The sequence below is a fragment of the Mandrillus leucophaeus genome, unplaced genomic scaffold (genome assembly GCF_000951045.1).
Source record: "Mandrillus leucophaeus isolate KB7577 unplaced genomic scaffold, Mleu.le_1.0 Scaffold33, whole genome shotgun sequence".
Classification (NCBI taxonomy): Eukaryota; Metazoa; Chordata; class Mammalia; order Primates; family Cercopithecidae; genus Mandrillus; species Mandrillus leucophaeus.
Window position 1 is genome coordinate 2,518,193 of NW_012103476.1, and position 21,610 is coordinate 2,539,802.

Genomic DNA, 21,610 nt, shown 5'->3' on the forward strand with positions numbered 1-21,610 from the left:
AGAGGTATAGATTGCAAACATTTTCTCCCATTCTGTAGGCTGTCTGTTCATTCTGTTGATAATTTGTTTTGCTGTGCAGAAGCTGTTTAGTTTAATTAGGTCTCACTTGTCAATTTTTGGATTTGTTGCAATTGCTTTTGGGGACTTAGCCATAAATTCTTTGCCAAAGCCAGTGTCAACAAGTGTATGTTCTATGTGTTTTTATATACTTTTTTTTATAGTTTGAGGCCTTACATTTAACCCTTTAATCCATCTTGAGTCAATTTTTGTGTATGATGAAATGTAGTGGTCCAGTTGGTTCTTTTGCATATGGTTTGCCAGTTATCCCAGCACCACTTACTGAATAAGGAGTCAACATTTTGTTAACTTTGTCAAAGTTCCGATGGATATAGGTGTGCAACTTTCATCCTTAGCAAAATGTAAATCAAAACCACAATGAGATACCATCTCACACCAGTCAGAATGACTATTATTTAAAAAGTCAAAAAATAACAGATGTTGTCAAGACTTCAGAGAAAAGGGAATGCTTATACACTGTTAATGGGAATGCAAATAGCTCAACCATTGTGGAAAGTAATTTTGAGATTTTGCAGAGAACTTAAGCAGAACTGCTGTTTGAGCCAGCAATCCCATTATTGGGTAAATACCAAAAGGAAAATAAATTGTAAGAGACACATGCACTTGTATGATTATCACAGTGCTATCCACAATAGCAAGGACATGGAGTCAACCTAGGTACCCATCAGCAGTGGACTGGATAAATAAAATGTAGTACATATACACCATGGAATACTACACTGAAAAAAAAAAAACATGAAGTCATGTCCTTTGCTGCAACATGAATGCAACTGTAGGCCATAATCCTAAGCAAATTAACACAGGAAGAGAAAATCAAATACTTCATATTCTCACATTGAATCCTCATGGACATAAAGATGGGAGCAATAGACACTGAGGACTACTAGAGAGGGGAAAGAGGGAGGTGGGATGGTCTGAAAAACTACCTATTGGGTACCATGCTCACTACCTGGATGACAGAATCACCTTTACCCCAAACCTCAGAATCATGCAAGATACCCAGTTAACAAACCTGCCCGTGTGCCCCCTGAATCCAAAAAAAGAAAACATAAAAACAAGTAAAGAGAGAAAAAGGGTTGTGAGTCTTAAGATGAGCAGTCCTCTGCTAGATGAAAAATCTATGTGTGCATTTATTTGTTGCTTTATATTTAAAACAATTGGAATTACAAATGAATATACTTCCTGACTCTGCTTGAGTGGAGTTAGCTTTCCTTGGCTCAAATACATTTGAAGGAATTAGTGGGTGCTGATTAATTTGAACCAAACAAGCTGGGACATGAATAGGCATTTCATGGGTAATATCATCTTTATCTTCTGAGAAATATTTGAGGATTGGGGGGAAGACTTGGAAGGCTCAGAAAACATAGGAAGTTGCTGAATGCCATTATTGATAAAAGGTAAATCCGTCTGTCAAATTAGTGGTATCTCTGTTGCCGAAGCAGCCAGTTGGGGGAATTATAACTTGAAGGTAGACTAATATGTCCATGTTAGTGGGAGTTAATAGAACTACTTCACTATATATCCCCGTGTTCCTTCCAGCTAAAGAATAAAATAGAAACTTTCCAGGAAGTGTTGACTACTCAACACATACAGAATACAAATCCTTGAAAGAATTCATTTCATTATAATTCTCTAAGGGATGAAAAGACTTAACTGTACTAAAGAGAGTAATACTGCTCTTGCAACTAAATGTATAAATAATGATATGCAAAATATGCATTTTGTTTAAAATGTTATTTTCCATAATTACAAAGGAAGAAAAACAGGGTACAGATAGTCAAATGACAATGTACTTAAAATTCAGAGTTAATATCTGAGAAAGTTCTATCTTTTGTAATACTAGTAATTATTATGTTACTTTAGAGTCAACATGTCAGATTATGTTTCTTGTATCTAAATTCATAAAGGCAGAAGCTTGATCTATTGCGTTTAATTACTAAGTTACATGCCAGTTCTTGTCTCTACCATCAATGGAGGTAATGCGGCATAAACGCTGACCTGAATTGTAGAGATATTTGAGTATAATCACACTTCTAAATGCCTGTCTGATATTGCTTAGTGTATGTAAAAATTATTAATATACTTAATTTTAGGAATATTGCTTTATGATATTCAGCTTAAAATTATGAAAGTATGCATTGAGTCACAATTTATGCTCTACTTTGAAATTTAACTTCTATTGTGGATGCCAGTGATTTGTTTATTGCAAACAGTGCATTTCAGTAACAGTTTCAACATGTTCCAAATGTGCGGCATATACAGTTTTTCCAATGTAATTAGTTAGAAATTGAAGATGCTTAATTTTAAAATTGAATAGTTCATGAAAATCTATTTCCATTTTCTGTATGGCTTATGCAGTTTCTCTTCAGAAAATGTTCTATAGTTGCTTGAAGAAATTAAGTGTAGTTAATCAGAAAGAACATTATGGTTTGACACCTAATTTGAAAGCCCTGTTTTGAAGCAGTGATTGATTGCTTATGGCATTACACAGACCAATGAGAACCCAAATAGGAAATCCACTTATGCTCAAAGTAGATCCCCAAATTGATGTAAGTTAGGGTGGTGGTGTCTTTTTCTGAGACATAATTCCTAAAAGTATATATGTTTGCTAGAATGTATACTTTATTGTTTAATTTAATAGATTTAATAGTGAAAAGGCTTTACAATGAATTGATATAATTATTGCACATTAGAATGAAGATCAGTGATAAAGTTATTTTACTATGAAACCAAATCAGTTTCATTAATATAAATGGAGATGTGAAGGATGATGTTTGAAAGCTTAAAATGTGGCAAAAATTATCTAAATGATGTTAGTGAAGGTGTTTTCATCTCTATTGATTCTATATTCATCTCTCCTTCAGTGCCGCCAGCAATCTCAATGCCTCAGAAATCTTTCAATGCCACGGCAGAGAGAGGAGAAGAGATGACGTTTTCCTGCAGGGCCTCAGGCTCTCCAGAACCTGCCATCTCCTGGTTCAGGTAGGTTATGCACCCCCTTCCCTCTGGCTTGTGTCCATTATCAGGCTTACGGAACAGTATTTGGGATCTTAATTATTTTGGTAGAAAGCAAACCATTGCATTTTAGTTTCATTAAAAAAAAAAATCCTGGTGCTATTTTTGGGGCTTAAAGTGGTTAGATTAAACTGCTAAAGAGATCAACAGTGTGACCCCTCACTAATATTCTGAGTCAAAGGCTGTACCCATTATACTTATTCTGTCTGTAAAAGCAGACTTTTGGAAAAATGGACCAGGAGCACCTGTGACTTAGTCAAACATCTTATTATCCCTACAATGTATCTTGAAATAGATATTCTAGTGTTATTGACACCACTGTCATATGTATACAATATCATATTTTATTATAATTGTGTATATTTGCATTATACACAAAATATTGTATTATAGAAAACTGATTTTATAGAGTTAAAATTCCGTGAATTTGATATGTAATTTTTAAAAATCAGCTCATCAAATGAGTAACTTCTGTATTCTACATCTATAATTTGATAGTTTACTTACTTTTTTTAGAATTTTAAAATACTATTTGATTTTTATTAAGATCAAAAATATTTTTAAATATTCCATTCTTTTAGATTGTGTCTCAAACTACTAACTTGGAGACAATAAACTTTAAAACTGGACCATCTTGTAAACATGCATTAGTAATGCAGGTTACTACAGAAGCATTAGGTACAAGTATTTACAGAATCACTTCATAAACCATATAGTGAAAAATAATTTTAAAAGATTAGTAAAATATACATCAGATGTACAAAAGTGTCCTTAGTAAGGATGAGGTTATTGTTTTAAAAGTTCTTTGAAGGGCAATAATTGAAATCCCAAACTAACTTTTATTCTTTTGTGCTTGAGCATGTACTGACATTACCTTCAACTTTAAACCCTTTGTTTATACCGCTTATCATTTTAATAGAGGATGTAACAATACATGAGATGTTTCTTCAAATATTATGCGTTTAGATGTTCTTTTCAGACAATAATTTTCTTGTGACAAACTGTTGGTATTTTTTGGTAGGATTACACCTTGAATATTAACATATTCACCCCAGATAATCATCGTCTGTTCCAGTGACTGCTGGTTTACTCGTGTGGATCCTTAAAAGTCTATATCAGACCTAATTGTATCACAGAAAAGCCACTGAATCATTCATTCCAATGAACAAATATTGTTCTACAATCTTTTTTCCTATGGTTTTGTATTTCCAAACAGATTTATTTTTTCTTATTTGAACAACATTGATGTAACAGATTAAAGAAAGTAAAGCACAAAAATAGTATGAGTAGGAAATTGAACAACAAAAATGAGCTTGCGTTATTCTAGTTCCACTTTGGTATGTCATGGGAAAAACATCCTAAACTTCAAGCCTATGCCGATCTTAGCTAATGTAATTGACGATTCCACAAACCAATAGTAGGAATAGTAGCTGGTTGGAAAGTACAGGTGAATAAGCCTTGTTTTGAAATAATTTTTCAGTCATTTATTAAGGAATGCTATAAAACGTAAACTGTTCTGTGTAAAGGGGCTAGAAGTCTTCCTGCATTCAAGAGCAAGAAGGGAGCATGTATCTTTATCCTGTGAATTCATACTTAAGGGCACTTCATCATTTCTGAGGGAGAAATACATGGAAACTGGGTGTGTGATTGTTACAGTGTTAGAACATATGCCCTTGAAAAATATGATTCCAGGTTTAAGAAGAAAATCTCCTTTACTTCTGAGATAACTTGATCACAGAGATTCCAAGTTTGATAGTAATTTCAGATTCCCCACCTATTAATGTTGATGTTAAGTTATGCAGATTCCTCATTAGTCCCATCTTTAGGACAATATTAGAACACTTACCATCAAGTCAGAATAGTAATTGTGAGACTGGATGCTTTTAGTTTGGTCATATTTAGTTGTCTACACCACAGCCCTTTCAAATAACAGCTTACCAATTACTTCTCACCAGAATACCAAGATTCTCCAGCAGATGGGAAGTTTTAGCTGGCTTGGTTTTTCAGCGAACTTCTTTTCTGCTGAGATTTTTTTCTTAAAGTTTTGCATTTCTTCAAAATTGTTTTCTCCTATTTAATTGGAAATATTATTATATAGACGAGTATAAATCAGATTCAGAGAATAATATAATGAGTAATTTAAATCTATATTTTTTCTTCTCCATATCTTCATATGGTATTATTTCATCCTTCCGATAGAATGAAATAATAATTTATTGAAAACCTAAATAATTGTTCTAGTCTCTGGATATAAAATATATACTGGGAGGATGAGAATGTGTGGTTGTAACATTAACAAAGGTAAAATTTGTGTTAGAGGGAAATTCTGACCTTTCATCTGTACATGTAGACATGTCATGTTTGTGGAAAAGAAAAAATTCCCACAAGTATCAGGAAATGTAGGGTAGTAGCCCTGAGAGAAATGTCCAGACCGTTTCATAGAGATAATATTTCCAAGCGAGATAAGTGATGTCAGTTGTACTAGTCAGCTTGAGCTGCCAAAACAAAACGCCACCCACTGGATAGTTCACACAACAGGAATTCCTTGATCTCTTGACCTTGTGATCCGCCTGCCTTTGCCTCCCAAAGTGCTGGGATTACAGGCTTGAGCCACCGCCAACATGGTGAAACCCCGTCTGCACTAAAAATACAAAAATTAGCCGGGCGTGGTGGTGCACGCCTGTAGTCCCAGCTACTCTGGAGTCTGAAGCAGGAGAATCGCTTGAACCAGGGAGGCAGAGGTTGCAGTGAGCCGAATTTATGCCATTGCAATCCAGCCTGGCAACAGAGCAAGACTCCATCTCAAAAAAAAAAAAAAAAAGAATTTCTTTTCCCACAATTGTGGAGGCTAGGTGTTTAAGATCAAGGCACCTGCAGGGTGGCCTTCCCTCTGTGTACAAACTCATAGAGAGAGTTCTGGTTATCTTCCTCCTCTTTCAGAAACACCAATTCTTTTTTGCTTGTTTGTTTTTTAATAATCTCAACTTTTATCTTATGTTACTGGTTTATATATTACTATAGTGTACTTTTAATCATTCTTTTAGAGTGTACTCCTTCTACTTATAAAAGAGAAAAGTTAACTGTAAAACAGCCTCAGGCAGTTTCTTTAGGTAATATTCCATAAGAAAGCATTGCTATCCCAGGAGATGACAACTCCGTGCCTGTTACTGCCCCAAAAGACCTTGTAGTGGGATGAGATGTGGAGGTGGAAGACATTGATGTTGATAATCCTGACCCTGAGTCGGCCGAGGCTAATGTGGGTATCTTCCTTTATTGGAAAAAAATTAGTGATTAAAAACTTAAACAAGAAAAAATATATATCCCTATGAAATAAACAATAAAGAAAATATTTTGTATAGCTATACAATGTGTTTGTACTTTAAGCTGTTATTAAAAAAGAGTCAAGAGTTTAAACATTTTAAGAGTACATAAAGTAAAAAAAGCTAAGGTGAATTTTATTATTGCAGAAAGAAAATGTTTAGTGTAGCCGAAGTATACAGTGTTTATAAAGTCTAGGGTACTATACAGTAATGTCCCAGGCCTTCACAGTCACTCACCACTTACTCACTGAGTCACCCAGAAGAACTTCTAGTCCTGGAAGCTCCATTTACAACAGTAAATGTCATATATGTGTGTGTGTGTGTGTGTGTAGCATTCGCTTGCTTTATTTATTTATTTATTTATTTATTTATTGAGACAGTCTCACTTTGTCACCCAGGCTGGAGTGCAGTGGTGCAATCTCAGCTCACTGTAACTTCTGCCTCTTGGGTTCAAGTGATTCTCCTGCCTCAGCCTCCTGAGTAGCTGGGACTACAGGTTCATGCCACCATGCTCGGCTAATTTTTGTATTTTTAGTAGAGACGGTGTTTCACCATGTTGGTGAGGCTGGTCTTGAACTCCTTGTGATTAGCCCGCCTCGGCCTCCCAAAGTGCTGAGATTATGGGTGTGAGCCACCCTTACCTAGCAAGAAAAACTTTTATACCATATTTTTTACTGTACCTTTTCTATGTTTTGATATATTTAGATACACAGATATTTACTATTATGTTACAATTGCTTCCAATATTCAGTATAGTAACATGCTGTACAAGTTTGCCGCCTAGGAGAAATAGGCCATACCATATAGTTTAGGTGTGTAATAAGCTATACTATCTTGGTTTGTGTAAATACACTCTATGATGTAAACAGTGCTACAAAATTGACTAGGGATGTATTTCTTAGAACATACCCCTGTGGTTAGGCAAAGCATGACTGCATTATCCTTTTTATGCATTGCTGAAATCAATGTGTCAATAATTTGTTAAGAATTTTTTATATTCATGATTATGAGAAATATTGTTCTATCAATTTCTTGTTCTTGACTTTTTAGGGGTCAGGGCATTACTAGTCTCATAGAATGAGTAGTGAAGTATTTCTTCCTCTTCTGTTTTCTAATATAACTTTTATATAATGTTTATTATTTCTTACTTAAATGTCTGGAAAAATTCCCGTGAAACCATCTGTGTCATGATTTTTCTTCAGTTCACATTTAAGTACAAATTCAATAATATTTTTCACAGAAATAGGGCTATTCAGGTAATTTTCTTTAGTGAGCTTAGATGATTTATGCAATTCCAGGAATTTGTCCAATTCTTTTAAATGATATTTACTAGCATTAAGTCATTCATAATATCCCTTTGTTATGCTTCAATTTGCATGTTTTCTGTAGTATTCTCACTTCTCTCATCTTGATAACCTCATAACTGGTTATTTGTTCTACTCTCTTTTTTATCCTGATTATTCTAGATGTAGGTTTACACACATACTAATTTCAGTGAATCTGCTTTTGGCTTCAATTATTTTTTGTTTCCTATTCTCTATTTCATTAATTTCTGGTTTTATTTTTATTATTATTTTCCTACTGTTTACTTTGTCTTTAATTTTCTCTTCCATTTTTGGTTGCTTAAGGTGGACTTATGCCATTGATTCTAATCACTTATTCTTTCTAATATAAGCATCTGTTTTTCCTCGCTAAATATGGCTATAATTGTACCCTGCTAATTTTGATATGTCATATTTCCATTTTAGGGGGGTTTAAATATTTTTTAAAATTCTCATGTTATTTTTAATACTCTTCATTTAAAAGTATATGCTGATTTGTTTCTAGGTATTTGGGTATATTTCATAAATATTACTGCTGTTGATTTTTAACTAAATTCTGTATTTATCAGGAAATATACTTTTTAATGGTTTCAATGTATTTAACTTTATTGAGTCTTAAATTGTAGTATGTGTATTTCACTATTATTGTATGGAGAAATCCCTAATATTAAATAGATCAACTCCCTTGATAGTATTGTTAAAGTCTTCTATATTTTTTTGTAATGATTCTTCTCCAACTTTATTTTTAAATGTGTCTATTTTTATATTAAGTTCTCTCTGTTTTGCTTCATATTTTTTGAAGCTCTAGTATTATGTGTTTAAATATTTATTCATGTAGATCAGTACTATGAAAATTATTATTTAAGGGCTTTGTTTAAGGATGGAAAAAATGATACCATATAGAACTTTGTTTCACTCTTCTGTTTTTCATTTTGCTGTGTCTTCAAGTTAACTAAGTTACGTCACTGTATCTTCAAGTTTACCAATATTTTCTACTGTAATGTCTAATGTTTTTAATCCCATCAGAGTATTTCTCATCATTTTATTTGTCTTCTCTGAGAATTTCAAAGAGATGTTTTGTATGTCCTCCATGCCTCTCTTACCATTCTCATGTTTTACTTCCTTGAAAATATTGGAATATATTTCTAATAGTTGTTTTAATAGGCATCTACTCACTTACCCTCTGTATCATATCTACATTTTGTAATTGATTGATTTTTCTCCTCCTCTTTTTCTTTATTTTTTAGAGACAGGTTCTCACTCTGCCACCCAGGCAGGAGTGCAGTGGCACTCATTGCAACCTCCAACTCTCGGGCTCAAGTGATCTTCCTGATTCAGCATCCCCAGTAGCTGGAACTATAGACATGTGCCACAATGCCCAGTTAATTTTTTATTACTATTTAGAGAAGTGGTTTCAGTATGTTGCCAGGGTTGATCTTCAAATCCTGGCTTCAAGAAATCCTCCTGCCTCGGCCTCCCAAAGTGCTGGGCATACAGGCGTGAGTCACTGTACCTGGTGATTTTTCTCTTTCGTCTGGGTCATAGGTCATATTTTCATGTTTATTTACTATCCTGGTAATTTTTTTTTTTTTTTTTTTTTTTTGAGACAGAATCTTGGTCCGTCACCCAGGCTGAAGTGCAGTGGTGTGATCTTGGCCCACTGCAACCTTCACCTCCCTGGTTCATGCGATTCTCCTGCCTCAGCCTTCAAGTAGCTGGGAATACAGGCACGTGCCACCACATGGCTAATTTTTGTATTTTTCTTAAAGATGGAGTTTTGCTATGTTGGCCAGGCTAGTCTTGAACTCCTGACCTCAGGTGATCTGCCCGCCTTGGCATCCCAAAGTGCTGGGATTGCAGGTGTTAGCCACCACGTCTGGCTGTTTCTTGTTGTCCAGGCTGGAGTGCAGTGGTGTGATCTTGGCTCACTGCAACCTCCACCTCCCAGATTCAAGTGATTCTCCTGCCTCAGCCTCCCAAGTAGCTGGTACTACAGGCACCCGCCACCATGCCCAGCTAATTATTTTGTACCTTTTGTAGAAACGGGGTTTCACTATATTGGCCAAGCTGGTCTGTATCTCCTGACCTTGTGATCTGCCCACCTTGGCCTCCCAAAGGAGGCATGAGCCACCATGCCCAGCCAGGAATTTTTAATTGGGTTCCAGACTTTCAGAATTTTGTGTTTTGGGGTGCTGAATATTTTTGTATTATTTTACTTTGTTTTATAGATGTAGTTAAGTGACTTGGAAAAAGTTTTATTTGAGGGAGAACTTCCATTTAGACTCTTTTAGGTGGATCCAAACCACCTTCAGTCTAGGGTTAATCTGGTTCCATTACTGATGCAATATTATTCTAAGGACATGATTCAAGTCCTGCGTTTTAGGATATCTTTTTACTCTGGGTGGTTGAGTTGCAGATTATTCCCGGTGCTATGTGAGTTTCTGGGATTATCGTACTTTATATTTTCTAATGGTTCTTTCCCTCATCTGAGAAAGCCTTACTAGTATACACTCATTGATTAATACTCAGTTAAAGATTTGTTGGGAACCCTCTGCAGATACCTATAGCTCTGTTGCCTGTGCAACTCTCTTCTCTCACATTATCTGACCCGCACCTTCTAGTGGCTTTGACCTTCCCCAACTGCACACTCTGTCTTCCAACCCAGATACACTGCCTGACTCTGTTCGTGTTCTCTCCCTCCCCCGGCTGCAGCCTGTAAACTCTCTGCAGGCAGTCAGCGATGGAGGTACTCACAGGCCACTGTCATATGCAATCAGTTGGCTAATGTTTGAAAACTATTGTTTTATATGTATAGCCAGTGTTTTTGTTGTTTAAATTGCGGGCGGATAGTTCCTGTTACTATAATATTGTTCAAAATGAAATTGTCATTCAATTCTTTACTGTTTACATTAATTCTGTGTTCCTGACCCCTATATTCTTGTACCTGAAAAATGGGGCACTTAGAGAAGTGGTTTGAGTTTGAAAGAATGGGCTCCATGCGTGTATCAGAATCCCTTGGAGTGATTTTTAGACATTAACATTTCACAGACAGGGACTGTGAATAGCAATAGGAGCATATTCTGTCCGACTTTACTGGGAGGGAGTAATAAGGTATTTATTGGGAGGGAGTAATAAGGTATTAGTAATATTCCCTTATTTATGGTGGCTTAATCATATTTCCTATTGAGCATTTAAAGTGAATGTAATTTGTACACACTTATGTTCTCTAAATATGTTAAGTTTTCCCCCTCTATTTCAAAGGCCAAATCAAGGATTTTTATTTTCTCATGAAAATTCCCAGAGTAGTACAACCATCTTTCTTGTCATATCTCCGGTTATAACAGATCACCTCCCTCTCAAAAAAGTTGTAAGTCCACTAATGGAATCTGCATTAGCCTCTATTAATGCCAGCCAGATTATGGATTCCTCATGATGGGTGGCAACTAATTTGCTATACATCAAACATTTAGCACAATATTTTATATGAAGTAAGGAGATAACCCTCTTTATTAGAAAGAACACTGGAACTTAATTAACCTGCCGCTTTTATTAATGAGTGAGCCTGTCTTTTTATTTGTGAGTTGAGGAGCGGAGATATACATATACTGTAGTTCTCTGATTTTGAATGAGTAAGCAGAGGGAAAATGTATATTATTTATAATTGTGAGTGCTGAAACCTCTACCGTGCTATGATTATTATTATTATTATTAGGAAACGAATGAATAATTTTCATTGAAGATATTGAGAAATATATCACTAATTATGATAAAAACCCTATCTACATATTAAATTCTAGACGAAAACTCTGAAATGTCATTTTTATACCTGTTGTAAAGATTGCATTAGTAATAATATCAAAAATATATATAAAAGATACTATATATGCATTTATTATTATTATTATTTCTTTTTTCGGGCAGTCTCACTCTGTAGCCCAGGCTGGAGTGCAGTGGTGTGATCTCAGCTCACTATAGCCTGCCTCAGCATCCCTCCCAAGTAGCTGGGATTACAGGCGCCTGCTACCACGCCTGACTAATCTTTGTATTTATAGTAGAGACAGAGTTTCACCATGTTGGTCAGGCTGGTCTCGAACTCCTGACCTCAAGTGATCCACCCGCCTCTGCCTCCCAGGGTGCTGGGATTACAGGCATGGGCCACCGCACCCCGACCTATTTGTTATTATTTTATGAATCCTAACTTTGCAGTCTTCTACTCCTCTTAAGAAATGTTATGTACTTCATGGTGCATTTAGAGATGTTGTGAGAAACTGGAAAACAAATTCTATTGAGCATAGACATATGAAGATTATGTTCATATATGTATTAGTGATTTCTGGAAAGTAGAACCAGAATTCACTGGAAGGAACTGTGTAGTGTATCAGAGAAATGTTTGATTTTATTTTAGGAAATAGCTTTAATAATATTTATAGAGATTTGTTTTTTAATTTAAACTTGTATGGACAAGCAAATCTCTCCACCCCAATGGACAAATTCCAAAACTTTTCATTAGTGGTTTTAAAATCAATTCAGTCATCCAAAATACTATTATAAGAAAAATACAGGAGGGGATGCAAAGAAGAGAAAAGAGGAAAAAAGATGTATAAAATGAAAGTGAGGAGAATGCACAATATAAAATGATTTCAGAAATACTGAGGGAAATCATAGAAATATTTCAGATTTTAATATATTGAAAATATTTCTTACTGTAGAATATAGTAAAAATGTTTGAAAGCCATGGTTTTAAAGGACAACATAGACTAGAATTGAACAGAATGAGATGTATTTCAGTAGAGAAAAAAATCTTAAAATATTGATAATTATTGGTGACTAAGAGGAAACAGAAAAACTATTTTCCTCATTGAAGAATAAAATTATCATATACAAAATAGTTTCTAAATTAATTGTGTTTTCATATAATTCTCCAATCTTACTATTTTATTGTCAGTACTTACATGCAATATACATTTATGATGTGTTTACATTGTATTTACTTTGAAGCTTCTTTGAAGAAATTTTCTATGTAAATTATTTTAAATGTGTCCCAGGAAGGGAGTAAATAAATATATATAATAAGTATATATTGTCTCACCAACATTTAATTGTGTATGGTGTTAAAGACAGCAAACAAATTTTTTTTTTTTTTGCTAATTAAGTACAAATTGAACTGATAGACTTTTTGCCTGGTAACTGTAGAGATTTTGACATAGCTCAAATGTTATTCTTGTGTCTATATTCAAAAACAATTTCAAGTATAATTTTATTGTGTATTCATTAGGTTCTGAGGCTACTAAAAATATACTTTTGATTGGAATATAGCCCTGTCTTTCAATGATGATAACCATGTAGTCATCAATGCCTATAGATAAAAAAGTTGATTATAATCTCCTATATTATAAAGTCAGATTTGTGAGGGTGAACCTCTTTTTTCTTCTTTAGGAATGGCAAGCTCATTGAAGAAAATGAAAAGTACATATTGAAAGGGAGCAATACAGAACTGACTGTCAGGAACATAGTCAATAGTGATGGTGGTCCTTATGTCTGCAGAGCCACAAATAAGGCAGGAAAAGATGAAAAGCAAGCTTTCCTCCAGGTCTTTGGTAAGTATTATAGCATAGCGGTTAAACCTGTTGTGTCTAGTGGAAGATCAGAGTCAAATTCTACTCTCATCATTTGAACTATTTAAACTTTCTGTATTAAACCCATTTCATCTTCTCTGTAATACGTTTTACATTTTAGCTACCAGATAGAATTATCTGAAGAATAACATAAAATTACACATGCAAATTTTTGATACGCTTATAATGGAAGCTGGAAAAAATTCATTTAAATTACACCTAGTGAGGTTTGTCATCCATATCTGTAAGCCTGGATCTTTGTAAGTCTCTAAATGACACATGTTAGGATCAGTTTTACTTACTATATATTTCAAAAGGGCACATTTATAAGGCTACAGTTTAAAAACATTGACTTGTAACTGTACTTAAATATTCTCTTTCATTTAACTAAATGAAAATATAAGATAAATATCTTCCGTATTTACCAAGAGCCATATTATCTTCTTTGGGTAACTTATACAGCATAGAAAACTAGTACTTTACCAACATACATTGATGTAGCTTCAATTATGTTGACAAGAAGAAAGACAATGTTGGCAGTGGGTGTTTCTAATAGAATTTTTCCCTTTCAATAGTGTAACACTAAAAACTATATGCCCTCTTAATATTTAATATGTTTTCTCCAACTTTAAAAACATTGTTATTGAAGTGCTTTCACAACAAAAATAAGGAAAAGGAAGGAAGGAGAAATCTGAGAGTAAGAAGGACCAGTGTTTGCAGTTGACAGGTGCAGAGGTGCCCCTTGCACTGACCATGAGATGAATGGTAACCCCTGCATGGGCGTGCGCTCTGCGGACTAGCCTATAGTCACTGCTGGAAACATTTTCTGAACTAGAGAGATATTTATAAAGCTTATATTCGAGTGGAGTGGCACGGAGAATAAACAGCTATACCAAAATGTATTAAAATAAAAAATACAATTTTAAAAGTAGAGATGTTTTGAGAGTGAAACTGGATAAATCAGGTAGCATTGGATAAAGAGAAGTATTGTTTTGGATAGCATGGTGTTGGAAAGTTATTCTGAAGGATAATGTTTAGGTGATGTTTACACAAAAGTCTAATGATCAGAAGTAGGCCAAGCTAAGTCTAGAGAAGATTGTTCACTTAGAGGGAAGAGTAAATATACTTAACATTTTTAGAAATTGTTGAAAGTCCCTACCTTGTTCTAGCAGTGTTCCTCACTTGAAAATATTTTTTTTTCTATAAAACCTACAAAATTGAATAAGTATGACTCAATATAAAAATAATCGTATTAGAAATTGTATTGTGTGAGATTATTCCCAAGGGTAGACGGTCTTAATCTGCCTCAGTGTACTCATCTGAAATAGTAGTTACATCCTTTTTATCAGGATTGGAATGGGAAAGAAAAAAGAGATTTTTTTACATTTCTGATATTTTCATCCTTTCCAGTAGAAAATAATACATGAAAATTTTACATGTTATGTTATTGTTGTAGTCACTTTTGTGTAGTAACATTCAACAAACTTTTGTTGCTCTTGACACAAAATTGTATGCGTATTGTGGGAATATAACTAAATCTATTAAAGTGAATGAAATAGTGAATTGTTAAAAATTCTGTATGCTGTTTTTCTGATACCAAGAATGTTATTTTCTGAGCTTAAGAACAACTTATTTGTGTTTCTTGGTTAAATGTGTTAAAAGATGTTAAAAGTAACTCACACTGAAATAACGAGTACTCGATTGTGTCCATTTTATATCTAAACAAGCAAAAATTTAGGAAATGCAGAAAACACAGATTTCAAAAAATGAAGCTCTCTGGAACTATTTAAGTTTATGGAGGGACATATTTCAATATTGAGATAATTAAAATTAGTAGACATAATGCTTTTCTTTTTATACAATTTATGATTAAAATTTAGTTCCGTTATCTAATATATTATTAAGTAAACTGAAGTCCAAATAAATCAAGTGGAATAATATATATAAGTAACATGTAAATATATTTACTTAGTAAATGTTTCAAAATTTTATATGATTCTACTTGCTATATTTTCAGGATATATCATCATTTACTTCTTTGGTGAAATTGTTAAAGGTTAAGAGAGAATTAAAACAATTGTGTGTGCATGTGTCTGTATAAATATATTCATGTGTATGTATGTGTGTATATACATATATGTGCACACATATGCACCCATATACATGTGCCTTTAAAAGAAGAAATTTTGATTTTGTGGCTTTAAGATAGGAAAATAAATATAGAAATGGCTTTTAAATTGGCAAAATTTTGAAACAAATTATAATTTGGATGTTGGTTTCTAAGCCACCTCAAGTTATTTTGCATAATGATAACAAATGAATATTATTTCCTAAATGTTTTTTCCTATCCTATTCAACTGTCCTGGCACAACTGTAAAGCAAAGCAGGTCACTGTAATTCTGCAGAGCTAATAATATCATACTATACTAAAGTAGACTTAAATACCCATCATGACTTTTGTCTGAGAAGTAATGTTTTCCTCCAATACCGATTGAGTAATGTATATATTCTTTACAGTACAGCCTCACATAATACAGCTTAAAAATGAAACTACATTTGAGAATGGTCAAGTCACACTCATATGTGATGCAGAAGGGGAGCCTATTCCAGAAATCACTTGGAAGAGAGCTGTGGATGGCTTCACGTTCACTGAAGGCGACAAGGTAACCACATCTCAATATGTAATGTTTCCATTACCATAGAATTTCAGTATTTTCAATATCATTAAATCTCAAATTAGTCTTCAACGTACCTAGTAACTTGTAGGATCAAATAAATGGTTTAATTTTTAAAAAGGTAGCTAACACAATGTCAGCCTTACAACTTTGGCTGGGGGAGGAATGTCAGTGTAAAATGTTTAAAGACGTTCTTTATTAAGTCACAAACATTTAGGCTATTGGTATTATTAACGTTGCTTAACTAGACTTTTGTTATACATTGAATCTATAATATATGTTATTGCAATTTTAACCCCTGCTGTATAAATATCTGGCCTTTACAAATTCACTGACCATGAGAAAAGTGCTAGGACAAGTAATATTGCCATTTTAATAACAGGAATAAAGATTTACAAACCAGTACATTCGACTTTAAACCTCAGCAGTTTCAGTTTATTAAAGAAATGATTGTATATTTAGAAAATACTGTGGTGAGTGATGAGCATTGGAAGAGATTTGCGAAGAAGATTTACTTCAAATTAATTTAATGTGTGTTTTGCTTAGAAAGGTGTCAACAAACTACAGTCCATAGGGCAAATTTGGCCTCTGGCCTGTTTTGGTAAATAAAGTTTTGTTGAAACTAAAGCAAAAAGTAATTTAAATTCAAAGAAGTCTGGCTGTCATTCAATGCTTTACCCTTTAGAATTGTCTTTCTGCAGTAGAAGTGTAGGTTCTGCTTTCGTATAATTTAGAATCTAATGTAAAGAAATAAGTACAAAGAAATTACATCATTGTCATGACCTTTAACCAGAATGCATTCAACTTGCTTAGAAATTAATGAAACATTACTATATGTTTCACTATACTTCATGGATTTTAATTACTATTCTCTTTCACAACTATTCATACAAACTTCAAATACAAACAAAAAAGAAAGGAAAAGATGGTGAAATATTGAAATGATAGAACTGGCAATTTCACATAAGTGAAGATTATAAAATTAGGGTATTACATTGCTTTTCTCTACTCAATGTTAAAGGGAAACCTCCTTTAAACTTTTTTCATTATTAACTTTATTTAGGTAAAGAGTCCGATTTCTAAAGTATTCATACACCTCAATATGACTTTGATTTATTAATATTAATAGTAAAAAAAAAAGAAATAGAAATGTTTGTCCATAGTACACTTTACGTCAGTCCGTCCCATCATGTTATATTTAACAACTGGCTAAACCCATACATTCACCAAAAAAGTAATCTCTCTGGTCAATTTATTACGTTCCTTTTGAAAGACTGTGTTATCATATAGATTACCCTTTTTTGTCTCATTTTCTCCTCGTAATGGCATTTTAAGAGATTATGTCTATTTGATAATTGTACTGTTTTGACATACTTATTTTATATATTCAAGTTGAAAATCAAATTTATAAAATGTGAATGACAGTCATAATCTTCTGCAACCCAGATAAGTTATAGTTTGTTTTAATATATTCTTAAGAGAAAATCAGGTATGTTACTATGACACAGTTGCCACATCTGAAAAGAATTAAATTTCTGTGAAATTAAAAAAATACAATCAGATATCTGAAACCATAGAGGACTGTTTTTATGTTTCAGTTTTGCACATTTATTTAGATTAGATCACTCAAATGTATTTACTTTCATGCCCTTAGACTGTATTTATCATACCTCCATATTTCTAATGCTGTTTTCTAATTATTTTTCAGCTTACTTTAAAATTCTTAAAAGTTATCTTCTCAAAGATAGTTTTTACTCTTCATTTAATGAATGCTACCTTACATATTATGCAGAGAATGAAAGATAAATTATACTCAGTTATTTTATTAATAAAATGTCAACAAGTAACAAGAAAGCGGTTATATTTTATTCTTGGCTCTATGCCCCAGGCCACCCCAAACTACACATACATATCTATTCTGTAGTAACTGTGAAAAATAATCTTAAAGCTTTTGTTTCCTAAGGAGTATATTAAAAAACACCTCTTGTTTTAAGAAAATCTGACTTGGTTTCTTTGCAAAAAAAATTATAGAATCTCAAATATGCTTTTCTGCACAAGTTTAATCCAGTCAATAAAGAAATTAAGTCTATTGTATTTCTATTATATTTCTCCAAATATATTTTAAGATCCTCTACTTATTTCTATCTTCCTGTAAGCTTCTTTTCCCCTAATATTTCCTGTTTCTTGAATAGCATAATTCACAAATCAAGTGGTTGAGCTAAACTTTGAAGTAAACTAAATCTAGTTTTGAATCCCAACTCTGTCATTTATGATGCCTCAGCATGATAAAATTGAGTTCAAAGTGTCCAAATAACATTGTCAGTGTTGTTTGAACTCTTTTTAATATGAATTTTTAATATGATTTTTTTGATCTTTAAAATGTTGATAATATTTATCCTCTTGTTATAAGGAAGATGAGTACATTACAAATGCATATCAGTATTTACCATATTATAAATATCCAATAAACTTTAGTTTTTACTTTGTCATATTACAAATTTACAGTACAAATTTACAAATTTTACTTTGTCACATTACAAATTTACAGTACGGCCTCATATAATACAGATTAAAAGTGAAACTACATATGACAATGGTCAAGTCACACCTGAAGCATAGTTTATCTTGTTGCCTCCATAAAGTATAACACCTAAGGTTTGATTAAATTTAATGAGATCATATTATTCCTATCATGGAAAGTAGCATGGGATTGTACTTTCCATAAGAATCACTTGGGAAGACTATTAAAGTGCAGATTCTAGATTCCCACTTCTTAAAGTTGATTTGGTATGTGTAGCCCAGGGTATAGGAATGCATATTAAATCAACTCATTAGTTGGTGTCATACTGTTAGTCTTCAGGCCATATTTTGGGAAACAACTTCAAGTAAGGATGAAATTTAACAGCTAATATTTCCAACAGAAAAATGATCTTAACCAATTAGTTGACACCTGATAGGGACTTGGGAAGTATAAAACTAAACTAAACTAAACTAAATTTCCATGATGCGTGTATCAGTCAAGTTTTGATGAAACTGAAATATATAGGTCAAAAATAGTGAAATATCATCAATGTCATGTAGTAAAAACTAATAATTTCATCCAACAACATGGCATTGTATTTAGCAAATATGTTCATTCTTTTAGATTTTTCAAAGAGGGAGGGTCTCAAATAACAATATTCTTTTTTTTTTTTTTTTTGTCTAACTTCTAAATCACCGGTTAAGACAAAAAAATAATGGGGATAAAATACCATGTGACTTAAATGTATGGATAAGTGAATCCTCTTATACTGAGCTCAAGAATTAGATAAACATACTCAACACAGTCCCAAGTAGCATGAGACTTACAGCCCTCCCCTGTGTGAGAAGACATGCTAAGATAACCTTGACCAAGGGGGACAATGGTGAACTCATGGTCTCTTTGGGACGGTCCTTTCTGAAAAGAAAAAAAGGAGTAGTTAGGAAGTGTATTTAATTTTTTTGTGTCTCCATAGTTATCAATCAGATATCTCTTAACTTCCCATGGGAGAAATAAGGAAGGGACTTGAAAAGTCCAACTGTGGTATGTTAGAAGACCTTCCTCCCCATGGAATAAATGATTAAGAGTTCATGAATAGCATTCACTGCCCAACTAACAATGTGCTAATAACCTTTAAATCACCATATACATAACTATCTCGATTTATCCTCTAGTATTAGTACTGCATAGTAAATGACCCGATAATATAATGGCACAAACCAGTAATTTTCTCTCACTTCTGATTTTGTGCATCAGAAGTTTGAGTAAGGCTTAACCAAATGGTTATCACTTGGAATCTCTAATGTGCTTGTATCAGATGTTGCTACTAGTGTTGCTTGCAGTTGTAGTTATGAGAAGGTTCAACTTTGCTGAGAAGCCAACATGGCTCACCTAAGTGGCTAGCATTCAGTCTTGACTGTGGGCTGCAAGCTCAGGTGGAGCTGTTTTTGGAACACCTATATGAAGCCTCTCCGGTGTGGCTTAGAGCAGTCTGCTCTCTCTTGTGGCAGCAGGCTTTCTCCATAGAGAACATTTCAAAAGAATCAGGCCAGACAGACACTACCTGGTCTACTCTGACGTAGTCTTGGAAGTCACACATTGTCACTTCTGCCACAGTATATTGGTTACAAACAAATTATAAGGTCCCCAAATCCAACAGGAGAGGAATTAGGCACTCCTCTTGATGGGGAAGGATTCACAGTCATATTATAGATGAGTATGTGGAGTAGGAGATATTGTTAAGGTCATCTTTGAAAATACATCTACAATTTATCTCAAAATATTCCCATGACTTAAGTCCAAGCATTTTCCCAGGCTTGTAGATGAGGAAACTGAGGCTCAGGAAAATTCAGGGATTTTCACAAGGTCACACAGGGAGTAAGTGGCAGTGCCAGGATTTGAACAGTGGTCTCTCACTCTGCATAGTGCATGCCCATGCAAGGGCTTCAGAATTCTACTAAAGTGTATGGCTGGCACTCTCATATGAATTTAAATGATATTTCTGTTTAATCAAATATAATTGAAAAGTCAGAAGAAACTTTGTTTTTAAACTTATTTATAATCTGATATTACCTATTTTAAACTACTTATAATGTTCAGTAAACACCGAAACTACTTACTGGTTTTTATTAAAATAGGTATATGTAAAAAATTACTTCATATAATGGGTGCTACCAAAATGTTTGAAAGCCCATGCCGTATAAAACAATCTAGAGGTGTGGGAGGGGGAGCAAAATGGCAGAATAGAAGGCTCCACCGATCTTCTCCCCAACCCTCAAAGGACACCAAGTTAACAACCATCTATACACACACACACACAAACACATACACACACGCACGCACGCACACACACACACACAATACCTTCATGAGAACCAAAAATCAGGTGAACACTCATAGTACTTGGTTTTAACTTCATATTGCTGAAAGAGTCACTGAAGAGATAGAAAAAAACAGTCCTGAATCAACAGCACCATACCTCCGCCACCCTCAGCAACCTTGACATGGTGTAGAGAGCTTCTCTGGGAGCTGGAGGAGAGAGAACATAGCAATTTTGAGGCAGTGAACTCAGTCCTGACCTGTTAGAGCAGAAAGGAAAACAAGACCTAATTCAGCTGACACTTACCCACAGAGGGACCATTTAAACGAGCCCTAGCCAGAAAGGAATCACCTATCCCAGCAGTGCAAACTTGAGTGCCTGCAAACCTCACCAGTGAGGACCAAAGTGCTCTGTGTCTTCCAGTAAACTTTAAAGGAAGTCTAGACCGTAAGGACTGCAACTCTTAGGAGAGTCCTAGTGCTGAACTGGGCCAAGAGACAGTGGACTGGTGTGGGGTGGGGAGGAATGTGACATACTGATACTCCAGCTGGGGTGGCCAAAGGAGTACTGTCATCACCCCTCCCCTAACCCCAGCCTGCACAGCTTGTGGCTCCAAAAGAGACCTCTTTCTTCTGATTGATGAGAGGAAAGGAAAGAGTAGGGAGGACTCGGGTAGTAGCTCTGCCACAGCAAGATAGGGCAACTGTCAGAGTTAGGAAGACCCTGTTCCATGTCCTATCTCCCAAA

At 34.2% G+C, this 21,610-nt stretch overlaps 1 protein-coding gene across 1 annotated transcript in view; it reads left to right on the forward strand.

Moving 5' to 3' along the window:
• NCAM2 (neural cell adhesion molecule 2) overlaps nucleotides 1–21,610 on the forward strand; it is a 422,844-nt gene that overhangs the window by 203,306 nt on the left and 197,928 nt on the right. Inside the window, exons 7-9 of the mRNA XM_011988436.1 lie at nucleotides 2,943–3,060; nucleotides 13,172–13,332; nucleotides 15,868–16,013. Of these exons, the coding sequence (XP_011843826.1) occupies nucleotides 2,943–3,060; nucleotides 13,172–13,332; nucleotides 15,868–16,013 (425 nt within the window). The remainder of the gene's footprint in view (nucleotides 1–2,942; nucleotides 3,061–13,171; nucleotides 13,333–15,867; nucleotides 16,014–21,610) is intronic.